Source organism: Dipodomys spectabilis, unplaced genomic scaffold (genome assembly GCF_019054845.1).
Source record: "Dipodomys spectabilis isolate Male_0828 unplaced genomic scaffold, ASM1905484v1 ptg000023l, whole genome shotgun sequence".
Taxonomy (NCBI): domain Eukaryota; kingdom Metazoa; phylum Chordata; class Mammalia; order Rodentia; family Heteromyidae; genus Dipodomys; species Dipodomys spectabilis.
The window spans coordinates 790,048-808,368 of NW_024870700.1; the positions used below are offsets into that span (position 1 = coordinate 790,048).

At 48.4% G+C, this 18,321-nt stretch overlaps 1 protein-coding gene across 3 annotated transcripts in view; it reads right to left on the reverse strand.

Annotated features, from left to right (window-relative positions):
• Igsf9b (immunoglobulin superfamily member 9B) overlaps nt 1–1,797 on the reverse strand; it is a 50,157-nt gene extending 48,360 nt beyond the window's left edge. The window contains exon 1 of one of the 3 annotated variants that reach the window (XM_042674941.1): nt 1,527–1,624. In XM_042674941.1, coding sequence (XP_042530875.1) covers nt 1,527–1,590 — 64 coding nt within the window. In that variant the 5' untranslated portion in view covers nt 1,591–1,624. Of the gene's footprint in view, nt 1–1,526 lie in introns of all 3 variants that reach the window. The other 2 variants (XM_042674942.1, XM_042674943.1) reach the window with 2 other exon arrangements.
• Between the last annotated feature and the right edge of the window lie 16,524 nt (nt 1,798–18,321).

Genomic DNA, 18,321 nt, shown 5'->3' on the forward strand with positions numbered 1-18,321 from the left:
GTCCCATAGCAGGAACATACCAAAACCTGGAGGGGAGGAGGATGCGGGCTTTGCAAGACGGCGAGGAGACTGGGGAGAGGATGAGGATGAGGCCAGCTGGTCCGCGTCTCCACCCCCCCCCCCCCTCCACAAGCTTCTGCGGCCACTCCAGCCTGTCTCCCCACCTGACAAAGGAAGAGTTTTTAAACCATCCAGCCCAACACATCACTTGGCAAAACCACCCTTTCCCTTTCCCTCTGCGCTTGTTTTCAGTCGCCCCCTCCCAACGAGCATAGGAGACATTTTCCATTCCTGAAACTTTCTCAAACCACTCCCCCCCTCCCCACCGAACCTCCCGCCCAGGTGATGATAAGATCCTCTCCACGGTGCTCGCTAGGAGTAGAGGCTCTGCTTGGCGAGTCGCGCTTCCCCCCTCCCCCCGCCTCCGCAATCCTTCGCCCCCCCCCCCCCCATCCCCGAGCTGGTTCTCTCTCCCGCCGCCATCTCCTCCCGGCTCGGTGAACTTGCCCACAGCCGGGTCGTGTCTGCGCTCTGAGAACCATGAGCTCAGAGTCCTGGCAGCCTCCAGGCTCCGCGGAGAGCCAGAGCCCGGGTGCCACCCAGAGGCTTGCAAGTCGCTCTGCCCGTCTCCAAAGCAAAAGCCCGCGCGCTCACGCACGCATCCCCCGACGCGCGGCTTCCCTCTTGCTCTTCTCGAGCTCAATCAGGAGAAATCGGAAAGAGAAAGAAGAAGAAAAATCCCCCCTCGGCTCCGAGACTCCAACCGCGGGGACCCCTCCCCCGCTGCCCTCGCCCCCGGGCAGCTCTGCCTGGCCGCGGGGGAGGGCGGCGCGTGGCCAGCCCGCGGCCCGCTCCCCGGGAACTTTTGCCAGGCCCGGGGACCCAGGTGCGGCTAAAACGGGCGCGGGCTGACCAAAGATGACACTCCTCGAAACCGGCTTTCTTAATTCTCTCACCTGCGAGGGGGACCCGGCCTCCAGCTGCCGAGACGGGAGGCAGGAGGGGCACCTGCGGGGCCAATAGAACCCTGTGCCGAGGAGGTGGGCGCGGAAGGTCCCAAGGCTCGGGTCGCACCTCCCGGGGAGGGCTCCACCGCGGAGCGGTGCGCGGCGCTGGAACGTGCTGCAGCCTGCCCGAAGACCCGCAAACTCCCTGGCAGCCAGAGTTAGGGAGAAGCACGACTCCCCCCCCACCCCCACCCCCGCCACCACCACCACCCGGTGTCAGCAGAACCACGGGGCCCAAAGTGGACCAAGTCGACCTCGATTCCAAAGCGAGCGCCAGGCAGCCAGACCCATGGGCACCGGCCTTTTCCCGCCGGGCTCCGCTCCTCCGGCCATCAGCCCTCGGGCCCTCTCTGGTCAGTGCCGGGAGGCGCGCCTGGCCCGAGCCCGAGCCTCGCCAGCGGGAAGGAGCGGCACCGAGCCGGGGGGAGGGGGGAGTGGCCAGAGATCCGGAGCCCCGGAGCCACGAGCTGACAGAGCCGGCCAGGAGGGGCAGAGGAGGGACGCTGCACTTCAACTCACCTTGAGCCGCAAGACCTCGGGTGCTGATCACACTTGCTATCAAAGTGGCCACATACCAAATCATAGTACTACCGCGCGCCAGCCAAGTGCCTCATCCTATCGCAAAGTGCTCCTGCACCCGCACACTTCTCGTGCCCGAGCGCCCGCCTCTCGCCCGCCTACGCCCCTTGCCGGTGCTCCTGCAGCCCGGGCGGCCCGCTCTCCATCCCTCCCTGGCTCCGCTTGGCTCCGCGCGCAGCCTCCCCGGCCCCGGCGCAGCGGCACCTGCACTACTAGCCTCGGCAGAACGCAGCCAGGTCCACGGTGAAGCCTAGCCGGGCCGGACCTCTAAGCCCTCCCCCTCAGTTTGCCTATTGGACGCCTCCCACCAGTCTGAAGACTGATTGGCTCAACTCTCTGCCCGTCGTGGGCGCGAAGGAGGCGAGCCCATTTCAAGGTGCGTTGAAGTGCGGTGAGAACAGAGCCGCAGAATCATGCGCATTGCCTGGGAGAAGGCGTTGTAGCGTCTTTGCTCTGTTCTATTCTCTGCTTAGGCTTTATGGCAAGTTTCTGGTGAAATAAATGGTAGATTCTCCGACTGACTGATGGGTCCCTAGGAGTCTCAATTACCCCTGACAGATCTGAAGGGATGGAGCCCCCGCCCACTCAGGGAATCCAACATCCGGTTTCCATCCAGCAAAAAAGCAGTTCCCGGGAGAACCATGCTGATTCAGTGTGATGGGGGAAACCCACGAGCGTGCAGCCTGGGAAAGGTAGGGAACGTCCTTTGCTGGAGATCTTTTCAAAGAGGTCACGCACAGCCTCCCCCACCCCCAGTCCCTTGCTCACACAGACACTCTTCCTCCAAAGCAACACACCACCTCCACCAAACGTGATATTAAGTTAAGTTCCAGCCAGCCTGAAGACCCAGGAATGACTAAAATGACCTCTAAAAGTCACTAAGATTTAGGATGAGTCATTGGCTCAGCTGCAGTGTGTCACAGACCTCTCCGGAACACACGCGTGCACACACACTGCCACCCCCAGTGTCGGTCATCACTGCTCATCACCGCTTATCATTACTAAACCCCAACTTGTGGGGATAAAAGTTTTGTGGGGGGGAGGTTAAATTTCCCTTACCCTAAATTAGTACTGCTTCCTCCTACATGTGATTCCTCCACTCTCTGCCTTACAGGGAGTCCCATCTCAAAAGCATGAAGTCAAGATGGATTTGGGGAGCAGCTTGGGATGGAAAAGACCCCGTGAAAGGGGACGAGGGGTTTTCTATTCCTGCAGAGAAACATGGATAAGAAAATTGGGAGGACTTCCTATTGCCGGGTCTCCTGCCCCTAGTCTTTTCTCATCCCTTCCCCCAATACATTTGTATTTGCAAAAGGAATAAATGAGTGTCATGGAAACATCTACAATCGCCTCTATTTCGAGGCTGTAGTGAAGATTTTGTTCTTTCAAGCAGTGAAAGCAATGGTGAGGGCCACACACCTAACACCCTAGGATGGGCCATTGGCCAAGGAAGGAGACCGCAGGAATTTCATCCTCTCAAAGCACCCATCAGCTACCAAGCTCTGGTTCCCAACTGAATAAGAAGAAAACTTGCCCTGCGTAGACTCATACGTTTGCACATGCACACATGCAAACACTTGCGTGCACCTTGTGTAGAAAGTGGTCTTGAATGATAGAACAGCCTTCACTGAAACTTGAAGGTGACCCTTATTAGTTTATTGCTGTAAGAAGGTGAAAAACTGAGACTACTTCCATCCTCACCGGACCAGCAGCGTAACAAATACACTTGTAAATTTTTAGCATCTGAATATAACCTGGAGAACCAGAGAACACTTGAGTAATCTACTTGGATACCCACTCCATTCACACAAACACACCCAAATGCATCACTCTGGAGACATATGTCCGCGAGCCATTGCTTCAGGGTCTCTTTCTAGGTGAATATGCCTTTCTTGTGATTATGATATGAGCAGAAACTATGAAGCTTATTCATGGCAAAAAGCATGCCTCCATCTCCAACACACACACACACACACACACACACACACCAGAACATTTATTCACATGTACATTCACACACATATGACTCATTCACACACACTGAGTCCTAAGTCTGTCAAGCCATATTGGAATCTATTTGAAGGAATGACTGGAGCTATGGCTTAGATATAATTTTATTTGTATCATCCTCAAGAGTCATTTGATTGGAGACAGAATCCCCAGGAAGGAAATACTGGGAAGAGATGGGACCTCTAAGAGTTAAGTTCTATTGGGAGTCTTTGAGCCATTGAAAGTTTGCTGTCAGAAGAAATTTCTCATGAGTCCCCTTGTTAGTTCTCACAAAAGGGTTGTTTTACTTGGGAGAGAATGAGAGAAGAGTGACATTTTCCAAAAAGAAATGAACTCTTCACCTGACTTGTGTAACTGTAACCCCTCTGTACATCGCCTTTATAATAATGTTACTAATTTTTTAAAGAGAGTTGTTATAAAAGGAGCACACCTGGCCATTTCCTCTCTTTCAGCCCCTGACTTGGGATGTAACAACCTGCTCCCATTCACTACTATCCACAGTGAAACACACACCAGAACTGAACTAATGCAGGCACTATACTCTTGACACTCCAGAACTGTAAGCTAAATACATCTCTTTTCTTTATGAAATTAACTGCCTCAAGTATTTTATTGTGGTAACAAAAACTGGTTAATGCAACTATGATAACAGATTATTCCCCTCCCAAAGCCTTTAAGCAGCTAACTATAGCTTAGAGAGAAATGGTGGGTACCATGAGGCTAGTACCAGTTCCTGGTCCTTTGGGGTAAGAACAGGCAGGGAACTGGGGAGCTAGCTGGAATCAGAGAAACTTCTTTTTCTGGTGGCTAACAGGGTGAGGGAAGGGTTGGCGCCAATTGCACCATCCATCTCAGTCATATTTGCTTGGCCATCCACTTTGTCCTAATGAAGGTGATGGTTTCTGCTGGAAATTAAAACTATCTGTCAGATTGGAAGAAAAAAAACATGAAAAGCTTAGAAGCACAAATTGAGCTGGGAAGGGGTTCAAAAGAACTATCTCAAGAAGAGACTAAATTTCCTCTGGATAAATGTCCTAGGAGTGGAGCGGAACAAAGGGTGAAGGCAGAGAGGAAAGTGAAGAAAATTGAGATAAAAGGGGAAATTTTAGCATCATCACCATTATCATCAAACATATGTCAGCTCATTTCAGATCAGCTCAAGAGAGGTATGCTATATCAACTGGCAGTGAGGAAGGAAACCAATCAAATCCTTTCTTTTTGACATATGGGTTATGCAGGAAGGACAGTTACCCTCCCTGGTTGAATATTCCATGAGAGCATGGATACCAGTTGTCCAAAGGGCACATGAGCAACGTCTAGGTGTACCTAGTTAATCATAAATGTCGCTGGTAAGGCAGTAATGTGTCTAGGATGTCAGTCATCTCTTAACATCAGGGAAGTGTTTGCTTTTTGGAACTACAGAATGCTAGTCTTATCAGTTATCCTATGAAAAATAAACACATCTAGCCACCTATCCACATATTCCAGAATTCTTCAAAGGATAGATAAGAAAGGAAGCTTATACTTTCAGGTCTAGGTAAGAAGACTCTCCACATCTGTCATTGCTCATATTCTTCAGTGGTGATAGCATTCTTTGTAAAATATAGAAAAGAGTAATAATCTATACTTTCTCATAAAGAAGAAGGAAAACTACAGAATTTGTACAAAATAAACACAAAAGAGTATGCTTCGGGTTGCCAGGCACCAGTGGATTACACCTGAAATCCTAGCAACTCAGGAGGGACTGGGAAATAAGGATTGCAGTTCCACACCAGCCCAAGCAGGAGAGTCTGCAAGACTCTTATGTTATAAAAAGGTTTAACACATAGTATACAGATCTGAGAATTTTCTCACTCCAAGCTTCCATTCATCCTAGGTTCCAGGGATGTGCCCTTGACTTTTTTTTTTTATCAAGACCAGTCCATGTGTGAAGCAAATTTTCTACCCTAGTTTTCTCCAAATTCATCAGCGACACCAATCAGCATGTTTGAAAAGAACTTATGACAGAAGAAAATAAAGGAAATTGGATTCCCAAAATGTAAATCTCTGATCTTAAGAGCTGATGCAGGTGAAGTGGTTTAAGGCTCAGCAATTTTCCCAAGCTCTCTTTTATCAGAATTTTCCATCTAGGCTCAAAATGCTCACAGCACTTTGCAGGCACTTCCCTTGGCTTTCTTCTTTGCTACTCACTGCTGTCTCTTGGGCTACAGACTCTCCACATGAGTTGTTTATATGGACTCCAGCCCATATTCCAAATCATCCACAATTCCCTTTTCAAAAATACATTTTTAAGACATTTTTGGGGGTCCGGTCATGGGACCTGAACTCTGGGCCTGGGCGCTGTCCCTCAGCTCTTCAGCTCAAGGCTAGCACTCTACCACTTCAGCCACAGCGCCACTTCTGGCTTATTTTTTTCTGCTTATGTGGTGCTGAGGAATCGAATCCAGAGCCTCAAGCATGCAAGGCAAGCGCTCTACCACTGAACTGCCTGCCCAGCCCTTTAAGACATTTTAAAGTTACAACTCAAACAGAATATTCAGAGTTCCTCTACTCAGCTGCAGTTACCACTGAAGGCCATAGCCTGGCTAGATGGTGCTGGATAACCCAGAGGCTGATACAGTCCTTCCTGGCATGAGGTACCAGCTCTGGCCATTACAGGATCCGTTTTTGACACTCTAACCAGATGAGCTCCTAAGCCCAGGAAGAGAGCTACCAAAAGTCATCCTTTGCAGGGTGCAGCCTACATTGCTTCCTGTGCCCTCACCATCTGTGTCTACCTGGCAAGATGTAACAAACCTGTGAGTAAGGCAGCCAATCACACTCTCCCACACCTGCACACAGGCTGAGATAGAAGTCACAGTTCTTAAAGATACATGAAGTAGTAGAAATTAATTGATAAAGAAGCTAGTTGGGCTGGGAGCCAATGACTCACACCTATAATCTAGCTACTCAGTAGGCTGAGATCTGAGGATTGTGGTTCAAAATCAGTCTAAGCAGAAAAGTCTGTGATATTATCTCCAATTAACCATACAAACACACACACACACATACACACACACACCAGAAGTGGAACACACACACACACACACACACACACACACACCAGAAGTGGAGCTATGGCTCAAGTGATAGAGTGCTAGCCTTGAGCATATAAGCTAACGGTCAGCCCCTGGTTGTGAGTCCAAGCCCCATTACCAGCACAAAATAAAACAAAACAAACTAAAAAAAAAAAATCAGTTCTTGAAATTTTTCAAAACTGTATTTATTTCTTGCCTGGCTGGAAACGAAACAGATTTTAGCCATCTAAGAAAGTAAATCCATAATGTATGGCCAGTTTATTTGGAAACCAAACAATATATTCAGCCATACCAACCCCTTGCCTCTTTCTTCTTGGCGTTCACTGGCCAGCTCTAAGCACCCTCCAAGAAGATACATGTCATGTTTTGATGGCCTCATCTGGGAATGCTGGAAGGAAGTTCCCTGTTCTGCATGAAATTTGTCCCACAGAACTCAGGAGCTGAGTGACAGTCCTCTTGGTAAACTCCTCACCTTGCCAAAGGCTGACTGTGAAAAGCAGGATTCGGAGGCCTCCTGAGGCAAGTCTAGCCTGTCTGGATGTGCCTGTGCCTTCTCAGGGTTAAAGGCCCCAGTGGTGAGGTGTTAGCAGAAGTGGCATTCACTTACACACTCTGCCATGCAGGACAATTTGAAGTCAGGTCTCTACTGGACCATGTGAGCTCTGGCCTTCAAATCTGGGAGTCTGGATTATTCTTGATCCATTTAGAGAATGGACAGTGGAAAGTGATAGAAATTGATGACTGCAGGGAGGAAGGAATTAGAAGTTCATATAGGCTATTTAGCCATCACAGATTCCCCAACAGTCCATTTCATGCACCTGTGATACTATATAGCAGGCAAATAGAATATAATATAGTAGATATAGGATAGGGGAAGGTGGTCCAGTGTTAGAGGGCTTGCCTTGCATGTATGAGGCCCTGGGTTCGATTCCTCAGCACCACATTAACAGAAAAAGCCAGAAGTGGTGCTGTGGCTCAAGTGGGAACATGATAGCCTTGAGCTGAAGAGCCTAGGGACAGTGCCCAGGCCTAGAGTTCAGGCACCATGACTGACTAATAATAATAATAATAATATACAGTCTTCCCCAAAGCAGATGAAGTCTCAAACTTCTTGAGGAAGTTTGCATCCTTGGAACTTCCCAAAAGTTGAGGCAAGCAGAAGATCCAAAAGATATGAGATGTCATCCAATGCGTATGTGGTGCTAGATTGTTAGTGATGGGGAAACTAAGGCCCAGAATTTGAGAAGCATCAGCAGAATGGAATGCTCAAGTGGGCAAGTAGCTGTTGGATGTCAATCATTAACTGGCATTGCGCCAAACATTGTAGAGGCACAATCTCTGTCATTCAGGAGCTTAGCATATAAATTGAAAGGTTAATCTGGCCACATGAAAAATACCTGCAAAATTCTGTCAATTTGTGGCCACAAGAAGGATGATCTCTTAGTCCATGTTTTGTTACTAAAGCAGAATTCCTAATGCTGGGTAAGTTTACAAAGAAAAGAGGTTTATAGATTGCACAGGTGGCTCTACTGGTTCGTTCTTGCTGAGGGTTTAATGATGAATGATATCCCAGTGGGAGTGAGAAACCACAAGACAGGAAGCCTGTCAAGTGAGTTCCAGTTTGGACTCACTCTCACAACAGCTCACTGGTGAGAGTTCAGGGATCCTGTAATAACTACCTTTAGTCCCTTCCAAGGGCAGCTTCCTCAATGACCTGGACACTGCCCACTATACCCCACCTCCTGAAGTTTTGATCACTTCTCAGCACATGCCACAGCAGTGATCAAGTTTCAATGTGAACCCTTCAGGATAAAATATCCAAATCACAGGACCCTGGTTACAATAGGGTAGAACTGTAAGGTGATGGTGTGGGTATATCTGACCTCAATCCGCCATAAAGGAAAGGAAGGGAGACTGGGCCGGCCACTCACTGAGGGCAAGAGCAGGCATCAGAGCATCCCTTGTGCCTAGCCCAAAATTTCTGGCAAATGAATGTGCAGAGACTTGGCTGGCAAAGTTCATAGAATGAAGAGTCCATGTTAAGGGTAGAGAACATGTTGAAGAGAAATAAGGACATTGATCGGCTGGGAAAGGTGAGGCTGGGAGGAGGTAAATGAAAGCAGGGCAGGTAAATGTGGAGACGATGGAGGGAGATTTGTGTCTGAGGCCAGTCTGAGGAGAAACCATCTCTTTTGGCCCCAGAGCCTAAAGAGGCCCCCACAATGGTGTTAGAAGGAGTCTATGTTTCTTCTTTGGACTCACAGATGGACAGGCTGGGGATGGGGGGAGGACAGAGCTAGAGCCACAGCTGGACAGCTTGAGGGGGTTTATTTCTGGCACCCATTCGACCCTGGACCTCTCATTCCCACCCCTTCAAACTTAGCTCTGAAGCAGAGACAAAGAGCCTTGTGTGGGAGTGTGGAAGATGCCAAATGCATCTTTATACCAATGCTCCCTTCCCCAGAGCCTTGGCATGAGCATCGCTCCACCAGGTGCTAGAGAAAGAAAGGGAGGGTTGGGCACCAGACACAAGCCAGAGGTCAAAGGGAGGAGTCAACTTCTACTATGTCCTCTCAGCGCCTCTTCCTGGCATCCTCCCATACTTGCTTCCTGCAACTCTGTCCTTGTCCTGTATTTATGGCACCTCTAGCACATAATCTCCCTTCCCAGTTCTTTCTTCCCTGCAGAGTGGCACAGAGAGCCTAGAGACAGAGACTGATTTACTCTTGGACAGTATCCAGTTCCACAGCAACAAGTTTCCATGGTGCTTGGACACAAGGCAAATGAGGACTGAGGCGATATGGCTGGCCTCCGAAGTCCTACATCCCAACCCTTCCTCACTTTCCTGGATCCTTCAGTGAGCAGTGTTGTGTCCCAAAGTCTCAGCAGGAAGTCTGCAAATGCCTACCCATTGAGTGCTGGTGGTGGACCAGCACTTTCTGAAGCTAAGAAAGTAGTACAGCTCTGCTTCTCGCCTTCACAGAACTTGGGAGTCCATAGGCAATAAGATTTCACAGAAGAATGTAAAGGATATGTAAAGAGCCAGACTGCAGACTCAAGGAATGCTACACCCAAATATACCAGAATAGCAGGTGTGACCCAGTGTGGCCTTTACATGCTCCATGGGATGTGGCCACTGTAGTCCTTGTTAACATTGAAAGAATGGTGCTGAATCTCTCAGCTTACCTGCAGCCTTCTGTCTGTTTGTGGTGGTAAGAAACAAGGGACCCACATAGAGAGAAGAGACACATTTACACAGGAGACAGATAGATCTCTTACCCTGGGAAGACCTGGCTTACAGAGACTTTGGTATGTACTAGAAGGTGTGTTCTTGGAGATGGGAGGGGGGGAAACTTGGAGGAGGAATATAAATAGACGAAGCTATTTAGAAAAGGAGAAGAGTTTATCCAGAGCCCTGACTTCTGAGGGCTTACTAAACTTCAACCCCTCCCACCTGTCCCCCTTCCCCCCCCCACCACACTCTCTCCCCGAAACAAAATTAGAAAAACAAGACTGTGGACTTGGGGTGGGCACAGCTGCCTGGGGGGGGCCTGAGGGAGGAGGCCATTTGCAGCCCTGAAAAGAGAGTCTCATGGGATCTAAGACAATAAGCTTATAGAAGAAGGAATGTGGAAAAAAGGACAGAGGGGCTGCTGCTGTGAGGGCTGGCCCCTGGCAACCTCCCAAGGTTAATGGAGGGGCACCAAACAGAGTCTGTGACATTCCTACGCGAGGGAAGCTGGCATGAAAAGAGCATTTGCTGTGGGGAAAGGGGGCTTTTCTCTGCCCTAGGCTGCTGTCCCTTTGTGAAGGGTCTTTGAGGCATGAGCCCTGCAAAAGAGCATGGCGGCAGGAGAGGAAGTGTCAGAGTGGATGGTTTGTCATTCATCATCCAGGCAGACCAGCCACTCTTGGCAGGCAGGAAGGGAATGGGGTTTGTCGGATGCCCTTGGGCCCAAGATGATGGCAGCCAGGAAACGTCTGTACACGGACTTCCACTTCTACCGTTATGGGCATTTAGCAAAGGCCATGAAGGCAGAGAAGAGAAGAAGGTTGAACTTTGACTGAAGATTAGGCACATGCTCAGAGACAGGGAAATTGAGAGTTTGCAGTGTGGGAGAAAATGTTGACACTTTCTCAGGGCCCTGTGTCTAGTTTGAAGGCTTTGGCATACACAGAAATGCCAAGGCTTTTACCATATGGTATGTTAATACAACTGAAACCCACATCTCTTCACAAACACACACATACAGAAACACATTGCACAAACATTGGGGAAGGGGCACACACATGTGCCAAATTGCACGTATAGAAGCACACACACATAAACACAGAACATACTTGTGCACGTATTTGTACATGGAAAGCTTCAGACAATCACACATGTGTTACCTACAAAGCCCACACATTCTGCAGCTGCTCTATGGGGAAGAGTCCACAAGAGTCTCATGGATCACGAGGCCAACACACACCATAGCACACATGTGTGGGACCTAATGGTTTCCCACACCAGAAGTCCTGGTATGGATATCCATAGAGACTTCTTATTGTCTTGCCTAAGTCCCATCACGCCAGGATGCTTGCCCACGTGAGAATGACTTTTTTTTCATACTCACCCAGCGTCCAGTGTCCAGGTTGCTCAGCAGTTCACCCTAATCCTCCTCTCTGGGATACCCAGCTTCTTACTCCACCCCTACTACAAAGCTTAAGGAACAGCCACCAGTAGGTGGCACTAGCAGGAACCTCATGTAACCAGGAATGGCATTAATGAGGACAAATTCACATTTCTGGGAGGAAACCCGGTCATGAGAAATCCCACTTACCGTGCCAGGAGCAATTCCTATGAACAGAGCCAGCAAGATCCCAGGGCTCTTGGGAAACAGAGAAGAGAGGGAGCTCAAATGATTTAGCTCCAAAGGAGCGAGCAACGGAATGACCCCTGTGCGGGCTGGCAGGTTTGGACGTGTGTGTGTGCGCACGCGCGCGCTTGTGTTTTGTGTGTACGTGTGTTGGTATTTGCACTGCACTTATGAGTGCTGCACTAGAATGCTGAGGAGACACTTGTGTGTTAGGGAGGCAGGGTTGAATTCGGTGTATAAAGGCTTGAGGATGCAGGTGCATATGTGTGTGTGTCTGTGTGTGTGGTATGCCCAGGCTTCTGCAGTTATTGTATGTGCAGAGAAAACCAGGGAGGGAATAAAGATGAAGCTGAACAAACTAGAACTCCTCACAACTATAGCACCTCCAGTACCACACAGACCACAGTTGTTAGCCTCCTCCCACACACTCCCCACACCACACACTCCAGGGACACACACACACACTCACAACACCCACGCAGACAGGTGCTGTGCTGCCACATACAGACCTGCCCACCCACACACTTTCACACATATATACGGCCCCATTGAAAACTACGAATGCATATAGATGCAGCAAGATGCACACTGCTCTCAGTGCGCATGCACAGGTGTGCACTCTGCACTCGATCTGTAAATTCTCATGCCCTCATGCTCCTGGGAAGAGAGGGAAAGAGAAGTTCCAAGAAAAGAAAGGAATCTTACTCTATGCAGCATCCTAGTTTCTAAGGTGCTAAGGCTCAGAGACTTGTGAACTCAGAGGGGCCAGAGAGAGTAATCTAAACACCCTATCTCAGAGGTTTTCTAAGTTCTTCAGCACTGTGGACAGCACACCTCCACAGTAGGAACTAGAAGTCCCTGAGCAGTTCTCCAAGGTGCAGGATATTGCAGTCCCTTTATCTGCATCCAGAAGGACAACTGGAGCCATGGGCAATTGAAACTGACTCTGTGACCTGGGAATCTGATAAACAAAGACTAGAATTGCCTATCACTAAGCACTATGCCTGGCACATTGTAGTCTCTTAAGTAGAGGTGACAGCACCTCTGATTTCCATCCCCATGAATTTCCAGACCAGGAGGTGATCATCAGCAGAGCATACTAAATAGCTAGACAACATGGTGCAGAGAGCTATGAGCCAAGAGATCTGGGTTAGCGGGGCACTGGTGGTTCTCACCTGTCATCCTAGCTATTCAGGACGCTGAGATCTGAGGATCTCAGCCAAGATAGGCAAGTCTGTGAGACTCTTATCTCGAATTAACCACCCAAAAGCTACAAGTGGAGTTGTGGCTCAAGTGGTAGAGTGCCTGTCTTGATTTTTAAAAAAAAGTTAAGGGATAGCACACAGGCCCTGAATTCAAGACTTAGGACCAGCATGCACGCACACACACACACACACACACACACACACACACACACACACACACACACACACACACACAATGGTGGTGGGGGAGAATTCTAGCCCCAACCTTCCAAACTTTAGCTGTGAAATCTACATACGCCTCTTGCCCCATCTGGGTCTGCTCTCCTTCTGCCGACCTGTGATAGTCTTAGTAATAGCACTAACACAAATTGAGCTTCCACATGCCAGGCCCTGTTATACGTACCTCCCAAGATTAAATTCCTGAATCCTCATGACATTAAGTGGAATGATCTTTTATACTCTTCATTTTACAGAAGGCAAAATGAAAGTTCTTGCCCATGATGAGACCCATGGTAGGAACAGAGACAGGGGGACTGGAACTCAGGCAACTGGCTGCAGAACCTGTGTTCTTCATCATGACACTGCACCGCCTCCCTCATGGTACCCCATGTGCGTCAGATGACATCATGGATATAAAGGTTCTTTGAGACTGTGAAGCTTTATACAAATGTAAGGGAATATTGTTATGCAGCACAGCCTGGCTCATGGATGAGTAATTGTGCAAGGAGTAAGAACTGCAATGAATACAGGAAGCAGGATGGGGATGGGTGCCATCTGGGACTAGCACGTCACACGGAGAACAGGGAAATGGGTAGAGAATGGGCCAACAGGGCCGGCCAGCAGCCACATACCCTAGCATGACTTTTGCTTCTACTTCATGACTAGCTTAATTACTAGCTTAATTTTCTCCTTTGCACAAAATTACAAGGATGAGTTTCAGCCTAGCACTAGGAGCTCACACCTATAATCCTAGCTGCTCAGAAGGCTGAGAGCTGAGGATCACAGTTTGAAGTCAACCTGTGGAGAAAAGTCTGTGAGTCTCTTATCTCCAGTTGACCAACAAGAAGAAGTAGAGCTAAGGCTCAACTTATAAGTGCTAACCTTGAGTGAAGAAGCCAATCAAGAATGGGAGGCCCTGAGTTAGAGCCCCAGAACTAGAGTACACACACACACACACACACACACACACACACACACACACACACTAACAATTGTCTCAACATTGCTTGTTACCACTTCTCAGCCATTTTTCTTATGGTGAACATGACATATGTTCTATGACATATTTAAAAATGGCTATTATATGAGATGCATGATCATAACCCACAATAATCCTTGGTCAGGTCTCAGAAGTATTGTCAAGTCAAGAGATCTCAAAGAACCTGACTTATGGAATTGTAACCCCTTTGTACAATTGCATAATACCACTACCACCACCACCAACAACAATAACAACAATAATGAGAGGCCTCAAAGGAATAGGGGTCTCTGCTGTTTCAGAGTAGAACATAGAAACCAAGGACTCTATGAAAATTTCTTGAGGAAAAAGAAAGCTCTCAGGGCTGAGAATGTGGCTTAGTGGTAGAGAGCATGCAAGAAGCCCTGGGTTTGATTCCTCAGTACCATATAAGCAGAAAAGGCCAAAAGTGGTGCTGTGGCTCAAGTGGTAGAACACTTGCCTTGAGCACAGAAAGGCTTAAGGACAGTGTCCAGTCCCTGAGTTAAAGTCCCAGGACTGGCAGAAAAAAGAAAGACTAAAGGAAAGGAAAAGCTCTTTGCCAAGAGCTGGGGGCTCACATCTGTAATCCTAGCTACTCACTCAGGAGGCTGAGATCTGAGAAGTGAGGTTTGAAGCCTGCCTGGGGAGAAAAGTCCCTGAGACTCTTATCTCCAATTAACCATCAAAAAGATGGATGTGGAGCTGTGGCTCAAGTGGTAGAACACCAGCCTTGAGCAAAAAAGCCAAGTGAGAATGTAATGCTCTGACTTTAAGCTGTAGTACAATGAAGGAAAGAAGGAAGGAAGGAAGGAAGGAAGGAAGGAAGGAAGGAAGGAAGGAAGGAAGGAAGGAAGGAAGGGAGGGAGGGAGGGAGGGAGGGAGGGAGGGAGGGAGGGAAAGAAAAGAAAGGAAAGGGAAGGAAAGGAAAAGAAAGATCTAATTTTGGTATGATTTACTGCTTATTGAAGGGTTCTGAAAGGAAAGGAAAGGAAAAATCTAATTTGGGTATGATTTACTGCTTATTGAAGGGTTCTTGCTTCTCAGAAAAGCATTAGTTCAGATACATTATGGACAACCCCACCTTTTTAGAAACTCTATGCCTTTGGTCTTGGAAGGGTACCATATAAGACAGAGGGGTCATTGGTCAGAGGGCAGGTTTTTGTTCAAACCCCGTACACTACTCTCATTTCCTTTGTTTCCCCAATTCGCTAGTCTTTCCAGAATTCTGGCCAGTCTTCTCCTTCCCCAGGCTGCCCCCCCCTTTACTTCCTCTTCTTGTTGATGAATCCATTAGCGCTGAGCTCTTTTCTGGTGCTCCTCAAGCCGGCAAAATGATCTCAGGCATTCAGTGGCAATGGCTGTGAATCTGTCACCATTAGCAGTGCAGTCAAGCCACCCAAGCACTCCAAGCTCTTGATTTTGTTCTGGCTCCTTTTCCAGCTCCTTTTACTTTCCCCTCCAAATTTAATCTGGATCTTCTATTGCCTATGAAAGATGCAATAACTTCTTCTCTTGAATTCCAAGGAACCAGAAAAATGTGGGAAGCTGAAACATGATGGCAGATTCCCTATGATCTTCAAACTACCTTGGGCTTTAGAACAGTGGTTCTACCCTTCGCTCTTTATTCATGGCTGGGAGACAGTTCCACTCTCCAGAGCTTCCCTCCCCTTCACCTTGCTACAGGCAGGCCAGTTGTCCCATCGCTCCCTTTTAAAGCAGCCTCTTGCCCTGAGCTGATACTCCCTACTTCCTGACGTCTTTCTCTCCGTTCTACTTCTGCAAGCTCTTTTCACCAAACATGGCTTATGAGCCACCTGCAATAGTATCACCTGGAACATAGGAAGTCTCAGCCTCTTAGGATCCACTCCAAACCAACTGAATCAAAAGTCTAGGGTGCAGAGGGAGAGAAACTGAGAACCTGACCTCCACCAAGCTTGCTATGGGTCAGGTACATTGCAGCTTGAGGGCCCACTACTCTAACAGTGGCAATGCCACATTCCAAAGCCGTCTAGGTCACCATCTTTTCTCCGAGTTTCCACCCAGGTGAGTTAAACTCCTCCATTACACACAACCTCGGACAATTACTATTACAATCCAGAATAAGGTCGGAGCTGTGAATCTAGGCCTGCTCAAACTCACCATAGGAATCTTGACAAATCACTTGTGTTTCATTGACTCAAACAGAGCATACTTGTCCTCTCACTTCAAGTCATGATGTAAGGTTTCATTGAAAAAGGCAAAGTGAAAGCACATTGGAAGGCTGGAATAGGAGCCTTGTTTAAATGACATATGTTTTCATTATTATGTAAGGAATGTTTGGGAATGAAAGATGATGTCTGTCAGGAGATCCTGTTCCTACACTGCAAAACAGCAAATGCAGAGGAAACAATATGGCTTCTGGTTCTCCCTACTCCCAAGGACTCTGATCTCAGCCTATCTTGGACACATGAAAGAAAAGGGGGCTGGACTAGCAAGTCATTCAGTCAGGAAAAGCATCCCTGGATCTCCTGGAAAGAGCTTCCCCTCACTGCACCCCCATATGCCTAGGGGCCAGCAGTTCCCATCAAGGGTTATGGACCCATCCCAGTGGACCAGCTCCTTTTCCTCTAATGACACCACTCTTTACACATTACTCTTTACCCACTCCGGCGCCAGGCCCTCCAACCAAATTACAATCGATCCTTCACTCCTCCTAGATCAATGTCATCGACCCTGAACAGGGAGGACAAATCCAAACTCACACTCCCAGAAGCCAGTGGCTCAACATACAGCCCAGCCTAGAGGCCTTCCCTTCCAACCTTTGAATGGATATGTACACACCGGTGTCCAGGCATGCACACTCACATGTGCACTTGTTTATGTGCTCAAGAAGCATGTGGACAAGAACGTGCACAAATGCACTGGGCTTCTTACAGCTATGCACCTGCAGACACCTAGGTCAGTATAGACACATGGGCATCCTCATGTCTGTCTAGTTCCTGTGTGTCCAGAAAGTACACACAGGCACTCATACACAGGGGCATGCGCACAAGTTGTTGAGAGGAAGCTCTCTGGTCAAGTGATGTACAGAATTTGAGCCAGTCACCTTTCCAGATGTCCTCCATGCTGTACACTTAGGAGTATGCACTGCCTGTCAGGCACGGGTTGGAGGAATCCAGCATGGACATAGCATACAAATTCTTCTGCCAGTTGTGGAGGAGTCTGGCTCTTCCTCCTCTGGGATGTGCCTTGCCTACTAATCGCTTAGGGTTTGTTGGAGAAATGCCCAGTCACTTCTCCACCAGATAGCGCCCATTATAACCCAGCTGGGCTCTCTGTGCACCTCCATGCTCAGAAGAGCTTGGAATACATTTGCATCTGAAGCCCCAAACAATTAGCAATGAGGTGCCAGACCTTTTGGACATCAACACAGGGTGATAGCCACCAGGCAATGTCCAACCAGCACAGATGCAGGACTCAAGTAGAGATGAGAGAGGAGGCAGAATGGGGTCACCAAATCAATACTGTCCAAGCAGACACCCAAAGCTTCAGACTACACTTCTGCCCTAAAGCCAAAGTTGTCTGCTCTCCCTCCCACCCAAGGCCACTGACCTCATGTCAGTCCATGGTCATGGAGACACGAAACATTTGAAGTGGAAAATTCCCTGGATATTCTTAAATCTCTCCCCCATCCCCGTTCTCTGAATGTCTAAATTTCCTTATTGACATTCTCTACAAATGACTGTCCATCAGAATGATCATGTTTACAGACACCAGGGAGGCTGAAGACCTCACACCAAGCTACCAGTCTTCTGGCTGAGCAACTCTAATGATCTCCATTACAGGGACAGTCTTCCTCTCCATCAAGGTAGCGATTGACATGTAGTAGAAGAGAAGTCGTTTTATTTCTAAAGGCTGAGTCATCCAACTGAAGCTGCTTAAAGGAAGGACAGTGTATTGGTGGGGAGCGCAGTCATGGGGCTTAAATGCAGGGTCTGAGTGCCGTCCCTGAGCTTTTTCACTCAAGACTAACGTTCTACCACTTTGAGCCACAGCATCACTTCTGACATTCTGGTGGTTAATTTTGGAGATATGAGTCTCCCAGACTTTCCTGCCCAGACTAGTTTTGAACTGCGATCCTCAGATCTCAGCTTCCTGAGTAGCTAAGAAAAAAGCACCCAGTTCTTTCTTTTCTTCTTCTTCTTCTTCTTCTTCTTCTTCTTCTTCTTCTTCTTCTTCTTCTTCTTCTTCTTCTTCTTCTTCTTCTCCTCCTCCTCCTCCTCCTCCTCCTCCTCCTCCTCCTCCTCCTCCTCCTCCTCCTCCTCCTCCTCCTCCTCCTCCTCCTCCTCCTCCTCCTCCTCCTCCTTCTTCTCCTCCTCCTCCTCC